The sequence below is a fragment of the Bubalus bubalis genome, chromosome 8, assembly GCF_019923935.1.
Source record: "Bubalus bubalis isolate 160015118507 breed Murrah chromosome 8, NDDB_SH_1, whole genome shotgun sequence".
NCBI classification, from domain to species: domain Eukaryota; kingdom Metazoa; phylum Chordata; class Mammalia; order Artiodactyla; family Bovidae; genus Bubalus; species Bubalus bubalis.
The window spans coordinates 65815219-65823198 of NC_059164.1; the positions used below are offsets into that span (position 1 = coordinate 65815219).

General features: G+C 50.3%; 1 protein-coding gene across 2 annotated transcripts in view; it reads right to left on the bottom strand.

Moving 5' to 3' along the window:
* The window catches only part of MTURN (maturin, neural progenitor differentiation regulator homolog), a 33157-nt gene extending 25592 nt beyond the window's left edge, over positions 1 to 7565 (bottom strand). Inside the window, exons 1-2 of one of the 2 annotated variants that reach the window (XM_044946698.2) lie at positions 7002 to 7565; positions 1598 to 3000 (exon numbers count right to left, since the gene is read on the bottom strand). In XM_044946698.2, coding sequence (XP_044802633.1) covers positions 2743 to 3000; positions 7002 to 7163 — 420 coding nt within the window. In that variant the 5' untranslated portion in view covers positions 7164 to 7565 and the 3' untranslated portion in view covers positions 1598 to 2742. Of the gene's footprint in view, positions 1 to 1597; positions 3001 to 7001 lie in introns of those variants that run through there. The other variant, XM_006055660.4, reaches the window with a different exon arrangement.
* Positions 7566 to 7980: the final 415 nt, after the last annotated feature.

The following is a 7980-nucleotide window of genomic DNA, read 5'->3' on the forward strand; positions in this document are numbered from 1 at the left end:
ATTTTGAACTGTGGTGTTGGAAAAGATGCTTGAGAGTGCCTTGGACTGTAAGGAGATCCAACCAGTCCATCCTAAGGGAAATCAGTCTTGAACATTCTTTGGAAGGACTGATGCTGAGACTGAAACTCCAGTACTTTGGCCACCTGATGCAAAGAACCGACTCATTGAAAAAGACCCTGATGCTGGGGAAGGCAGGAGGAGAAGGGGAAGACAGAGGCTGAGATGGTTGGTTGGCCTCACTGACTCAATAGACATGAGTCTAAGAGAGCTCTGGGAGATAGTGAAGGACAGGGAGGCCTAGCGTGCTGCAGTCCATGGGGTCGCGAAGAGTCAAACATGACTGAGCAACCGAACAACATTACATTAAAAGGGCTTCCTGGGTGGCTCAGCAGTGAAGAATCCACCTGCAGTGGAGGAGACACAAGAGATGCAGGTTCAATCCCTGGGTCGGGAAGATCCTCTGGAGGAAGGTATGGCAAGCCACCCCAGTATTGTTGTCTGAAAAATCTCATGGACAGAGAAGCCTGGAGGGTTACAGTCCATGGGATCACAAAGAACTGGATACAATGAAGCAACATAACATGCACTCAATTACATTAAAAAAAAAATCTAAATGTCATGATCACCTAAAACCACTTCCATTTCTCGGGACAGCATGGGTTGCAGCGAAGCAGCCCCAACTTGCACCTGCCCTGAGCAGCCTACTCTTTCCTATAGATTCCTGCCCATTTGGAGCTGAAAATCCCCAGGGAGAACTCTGACTTCAGCACATGTCATCTGTGGCCCTTCTTTCTGTCATTAAGTTGGGTCGGAGTTTCTTATCAAAGCTCATCTGGTTTGAGACAATAAAACAGTGTCAACTGCAAACAGGAAAATGAGCACCTTTCTGTTTTCTGTAGTAGAGATAAGAATATCTAGCTTATCCAAGAATGGAATTAGATTATTAAAGTAATTCAAATGACAAATACCTTTTTGATCACAGTCTGTATGCTCCTACTGTTCTAACACTTGTGGGGATGGCGCTTGACTTCCTGGTGCTTAGGCCGAGTTGGGGATGGCAGGGAGCTAAGAACACACCCGCTGTCCTCCCAGGACTTAGTTATCTGTGTCAAAGGGCCATTGTGAAGCGCCTCAGTCTCACCACGTGGGTTTTCTGCTGCCAGCAGTTCTGGGGAGTCCATTTTAAGTTGGTACGGCTTAACCCAAAACTGACTGCTACCCACACAGTAAGAGGTGAGGTAAGAGTGACGAGCCATCTCATGACAGCCTGCATTATTTCTGAACATGTCTGACCATACCTCCAATCTGCTCTAGGTGTCAAACACTGATCTGGTTTATCAAGGAGGAAACTGAGACTCAGAAAGTTTAAGCAACTTGTCTGTGGTCACACAGGAAGTAATGGGCAAAGCCAGGATATCAAGAGGGATGTCATGCTTTCTACCTGAGCCTCAGCTCCTTCCTTTGTAAGTCAAACAAAATAATAATACCCCCAGGGTGGACATGGGCTTCCCAGGTGGCGCAGTGGTAAAGAATCCACCTGCTAAACCAGGAGCTGCAGGAGATGCAGGTTCCATCCCTGGGTTGGGAAGATCCCCTGGAAGACGGCATGAGAACCCACTCCAGTATTCTTTCCTGGAGAATTCCATGGACAGAGGAGCCTGGTGGGCTACAGTCCACAGGGTTGCAAAGAGTCAGACACGACTGAGCTACTAAGCACAACAGGGTGGATATAAAGATTTCAGATTTCAAGAGAGGGACTTCCCTGGCAGTCCTGTGGTTAAGACTTTGCCTTCCAATGCAGGGACATGTGGGTCTGATCCCCTGTAGGGGAAGTAAGATCCTAAGATTCCACATGCCACAAGGCCGAAACACCAAAACATAAAACAGAAGCAATATTGTAACAGATTCAATAAAGACTTTAAAAATGGTCCACATAAAAAAATCTTTAAAAAAAGGTTCCAAGAGATAAACTGCCTCTCATTTAGCAGAGGCCTATGAGTGCTTATGTCTTCTCCCCCTTACTTGAGTTTATATTAGCAGGAATTTTCTCTCCTTGGGATAACCACTCCATGAATGATAAAGGACATATCTTTTTCCCTGATGTAATCTCTCTAGATGAATAATACATGGCCACCATAGGAAACTTTACAGTCTACCACTACTGCTCATTTAACCTGCAAATAATGTGATATAGGCATGATTATCCCCATTAGACAGAAGAGGAAACTGAGGATAGGGTTTAAATTGAACAAGACAGGGCCTTTTCTCCACTATACCACCATGGAAACATGATGATGCAACCTCATTCAAACAAATTGTATCTTCTTTCTCCAAAATAAAAAGGTTGTTATTTAGTCACACAGTTAATAATAGAGACATGCCTAGAATGAAAATGGGGATTATATCTGTATATATAGATATAAAGTCACAGTCATAGGGACACATACAAAATTAAATCACATAGTTCTTCTATAAATAAAACATTTTTCTTTAATACTATGACAACAGCTATCTTTGTTTTTGTATTGAGGAGGGATTAAACTATACATGTCGAACCAAACATGTGAATGGTTGGCAGGACAATAAGGGAGCGCCCCCCACCCCCACCCCCAGCAGCAGCAGGGAGAGGCTGGGCAGTGGGCTTTGTTTCCAGAGAGCTCTTTTCTCCAGGATGAGGCGAGGAGGGAAAGCAGCTGGTGCTGCCATGCCCAGGAGCACGTGCCCCTCTGTCCGTCTGGCATGTTAGTGGCTGCCAACGCCCAATTCCTCAAGCCTGACCGAACCCTGGGGACCTTTCGAGCTGGCAGAGGATGGGCGTGCCGCCTGTGTAAGCTCTCGGCACCGTCCCTGTGACACCCGAAGAGCCAGGCAGGGTAGCCGTGTCCCTGAACCCCCAGCACACACAGGGCACTGGCAGCATTTTATCCCAGGACCTGAACTCCTCAGCCATCCGTAGAGAGAGACTTGAATCAGCAGCAGTTTGCAAAGGGACCACATGGCCTGTAAAGCAAGCAGGGGAAGGAGTTCACAAGGGGTCCAGGAGCTGCCAAAGAGAGGACAGACAAAAAGAAGTCCTTGTTCCTAGGCCCCAGCCTGATCCTGTCCAGGAGACCTTCTGCATGGTGGAAGGGACAGCCCTCTGGGCTTTGGCTCAAGTCCTGACTCTGTCACTTCTTACTGGCATAGTCCTGGCTGAGTCCTTAAAGTTACTAGCCTCGGTTTCCTCGCCTATAAAATAGGGGTATATTAATACCCACCTTACAGAATTTTTGTGAAGCTCAATAAGAAGTAGCCATTGAACCCAAGTCTGAATCGGGTCCCCTGTTGTCACCCCTGCGGTGCCAGGTATTCAGTACAGGGCTACCATCTATTAGCCGTAGGGAAGTTAGTAAACCTCGCTTGGCTTCAGTTTTCTCATCTGTAAAGTGGAGATAATTATAGAGAGTGGCTTCTGAGATTACTAAGATTAAATGGGTTCATACATACAAAGTCTGATACATGGTAATTCACACTTAAGTGGTAACTGTCTTTGAAGCTGTCACTCGAAATTTAACATGTCTTCTCTACTAGGCTATTATTCATTCATTCATTCTTACAAACATGGATTGAATATCTATCACATGTCTGGCATGTTCTGAGCACTGCCATACAGGGATGAATAAGACAAACTCTCATGAAGCTTATAGGCTAGTGGGCGAGGCAGAAAATAAGCAATGGACTATCAAGTATTAGTGAGTGCTATGGTAAGGATAACAGAGGGTGAAGTAAGGGAGTATGTGGTCAGGAAGGTTTCTCCCAGGCTGCAATGGTATAAAGAAAGGAGCTATGTAAGGATGTGGGGGACGAGTGTTTTAGGCAGAGGGAACAGCAGACGTAAAGGCCCTAAGGCAAGAATGAGCTTGGTTTCTCTAAAGACCAGAAAGGCCAGTGTGGCAGGAACACACTAAACAAGGGGGAAGAATGGGCCAGGATGAGGTCAGAGAGGCGGCGGGAGACAGATCATGTGGGGGCTTGAAGCCAGGAAAGCTTAGGTTTTATTGCAAAAGTGATGGGAAGTCAGTTTAGGAGAGGGAGAGAGTGGTAAGAACACAACCTGCCATTTTATCAACATTTTAAATAGATCCAGAGGGACTGCTATGTGGAAACTCTGCCTGAGATTGTTAATATCATCCCCACTTTAGGCACTGTTTTCAAACAAATCTGCTAGGGAGGTACTAATATCATCTCTATTTTACAGATGTGGAAGTCATGACAGAGAGGGGTTTAACAACTTCCTCCCAGGCACAAAGTTAGATGTGGGGAGCTGGGGTGAAAGCTCGAGTAGCCTGCCCCAGAGCCTGTGCCCCTAGGCATTATACCACACTGTTTCTCAGATGAAGAGAATGGCCCCCTTCTAAGTAGCCCTGGCCAGGTACAGAGTGAGCCCTCAATAAATGTTTGTTAAATGAATGAATGATATAAAAACACTTTGTAAACTGAAATGCTATGTAAATATTCTTATTGTTAACAAATCCTTCAGATTACAAGGATTCCATTCATCTCAAATTTCTTCTAATACTTAGCAGATTTTCCTGGGAAAAAGAAATGAACAGAGGTAGCACATTTTCTTCGGGTCTGAGTTTCTTTAACTAGAGGCAAACAGCATCTTGACAAACCTGGCCTGCAAATCTGAGGCAAGGTTTGGGCTAAGAAAACTCCAGTGTTTGGCATCTTGTTTATTATGGCCTCTAGAAACTGAAAAAGGTCCAGTCTGCCCAATGAATTACTCCCCGCACCCACCACCACCACTTTCTTTCTTTCCTATTTATGTCATTTGTCAGTGAATGAATACTTTCAAAAGAAATACTTCCAAGTATTTCACTCATACAGGTGGAGATTTAAAATGTAATATGGGTGGCCTTGAAAACGGCCTGATAGACTTCATGTTTCTACATGATGGTTTGCTAAACATATTCAAATCAAGAGAATAGCCTTGCTTTTCTTCACCCACTTATTCTCTTTGGATATGTCTCCTGCAGTGACAGCAGGATGGCTGTGTGGAACCGTGAGTTCCGGAACCATGAGTGATTCCTGCCCCATTTCACACAGTAAGGAGGGGAAAGGCCACTGGCAGACCAAGGAAGCCCAGGGGTCGAAGGGACTCCTAGTCAAACCTTAACACTGCAATTAGTTGGACCCTGGTGCCCTTTCCACTACATCCCTGGCGCTTATTCATACTTTTACTATGAATAAATCCCTTTTTAATGATCTTCCACATTGACAAACAACACTTACTTATTTTAACTACAGTTAACAGTGTTCTTACATACATTTATACCTTACTTGCACTTCACGAATACCTACGATGGAGGCATTCTGATTAACCTCATTTTACAGGTGAGAAATTGAGCCTCTTAAAGAGACAAGTTCTAAACTCTGGGGAACCCCAGATCTCTGACCCAAATTTGTGGGGCCCTTGCTGTGCAGTGGAGACTGTCAGGTGCATTATCTATTTGTTCACCTGGGGGTTGGTATTATACCCATTTTTCAGATGTGTACACTGAACATTTTAAAACATTAAAATGCGTTTGACCAGAGTCACGCTGCCACAAGTCAAATCTGACTGTCACTCAAGGCTATCCCTCTTCTAGAGGGTCAGGAGGCTGGGGCCTGGTGAGTCTCTCACCTTCGTGGAGTGGAATGGAGGTGGTGGGAGGGGCATGCTTCATCTTGTCACATAGAGGACTTCATCTCTCTGGGACCAAGAAAGACAATCACGCTAACTCCTTGTCGAACTTTCTGTGGTAGTTGGGGTGCACAACAGCCTGGGCTTTGAACCAGCTTTGTCTCACCCCACCTGAAGAGCCAGCGCCAGGCCGCGCCTCTGCACTGCCCCACCTCGGTCCCCAGGGGCGGCAGCAGCGCCAGCTCCAGGCTCAGGCCGGCAACTCAGGCCGGTAACCTGAGCCCATAGCCGCCTCCATCTTACATGTAGGGACCATTATTTTTTCCCCGTCCTTATAAATACTTCACGGAACGCCATCCTCGCCCAGTCTCCACACCTCCCACCCCAACTCCCCGGCCCTCTACCTCCCCTTCCTTAACTGCCAGCGCCAAGATCCCAAGTGAGGGCAGGATACCAAGTCGAGAATTTGGACACCGCAGTTTCAGGTCCAAGTCCCTCCGAGCCCGGGGCGGGGCGGGAGGTGGGATGGGGAGGGGGAATTTCACCCCCATCTGGAAAAACCGAAAGGCCTTGGCAGGGCCAAGGCCGCCGCCTCAGCTGGACAGAACCTTTCGGGCTCCACACATCTCGTTGGAAGCTCATAGAGGAGCAATGGAAGAACCAGAGGAAAGGGGGCTAGGCGTGCCTGTGTGTGTGTGTGTGTGTGCGCGCGCGCGCACGCGCGTGTGCGTTTTTAAGATCCGGGGTGTAATTCCGCAAAGATGGTCCAGGAGATGGGGCATCGCTAGTGTGGACAGAGGCTTTGTGTCCTAATACCACTGAGAATAACATGGGGAGAGGGGTCGGGTTGAGGGTTCTCTAGGGCGAGGAAAACTGGAGGAGTTGTGTCTGCGCATTGAGAGGGTAACGGGATTCCTCACCCGGACGGGACGCCTGGGTGGAGGAAGCTCCGGACTCCCGATCCTGCGGGAGTGAAGGGTCCGTGCGCCCCGGCCCGGACTGGCGCTAGGCGGAGACATCCTCGGAGATGCTCTAGCCTAGCACTGCACTCGAGCCGCGGGGTCGCGTCCCGGAAACTGCCCTCCCTAGCCCAGCTTCCCGGATTCTAAGGATGCCCCTGCCTGCCTCCTACTGGCCTCACCCGGAGTGCTGACCCCAACGCGCCAAGCTCAGGGGCTCGCCCGGCGGAGCGCGGAGCACTGGGGTGCCTGCGGGCGGTTACGCCCCCCCACCTCACGCCCCACCGCCTCCCCGGCGAGCGGGAGCTGGGGCGCAGGGTAGCGGCCGCGCGTCCACACTCCCGCGCGCTGCGGCGGTCCCTCCCCCAAGCACTCACAAAATTGTCCCCGCAGCCGTTGTCCGGACACAACACGTAGAAGGAGACGCCGGGATCGGCGTAGAAATCCATCCTGCGCTCGGTCTCCTCGGTGGCGATGAGCTCGAAGGGCGTGTTGGAGCACCATTTCTCCGCAACGTCAGCCAGCTGCTGGAAATCCATCCTGGCCCGCCGCGCCCGCCGCTCCCTCAGCCTCCTCGCGCGCCGCCCGCCTCCAGCTCCCTCCGCCGCCCGCCCTCCTCTCCTCCGGCGCCCTCCTCCCGGACGGGCAGTACGCGGCTCTGTGGCTCTCGGGCAGGCGGCGGGGCCGGGCGGCTTGGGCTCCCTCCGGTCCCGGGGCTCCTCCCGGCGGGGACTGTTTACATGCTGTGTGTAACCGGGTGGGCGGTGGCCAGGGACTGCGCGGCGCCGCGCCCGGCTCCTCCCCGCTCCACCTCTCCGCCCGCCCCTTTTCGGGCAGCCCCGGAGGCTGGCGCGGCCCGGCCGAGCGAGGTTGACAGTGGGCGTGGCGGGGCGGGACGGAGCAAGGCTGGAGGCACCCTGTGCTCCGCGGACTTTCCTGTCTCCACCTGCCCCCTTTTTAAAAAACGAACCCGGAGCATCCCGGGGCCCTCAGGAACCTAGGGCCGCCCCGGCCCGTGACGTCATGGGATCCAGCCAATCACCGGAGTCGGAGACCAACGCCGAGATCTGTGAGCCGGGTGACATCACAGCGCGGGCCCGAAAACGGCAGCTCGCAGGTTACAGTGAAGCGGAGTTATCTGGATCGCGTTTATCTGGAGTTTGAAGGCCGGGAAAGCATTTTTCCCAATGAGACTGAAGTGTAGAGAAATTCACAGAACTGCAGATAACGTGTACCTTGTCTGAGGCTAGGAATGGAGGAGCTGAGAAAACCAAAGGGAAACAGAGCTTATCTTTTTCAGAAATCGCAGCTCTGTCATTTGAATGATGTAAAGAAATGTTTTCCATAAATACATTT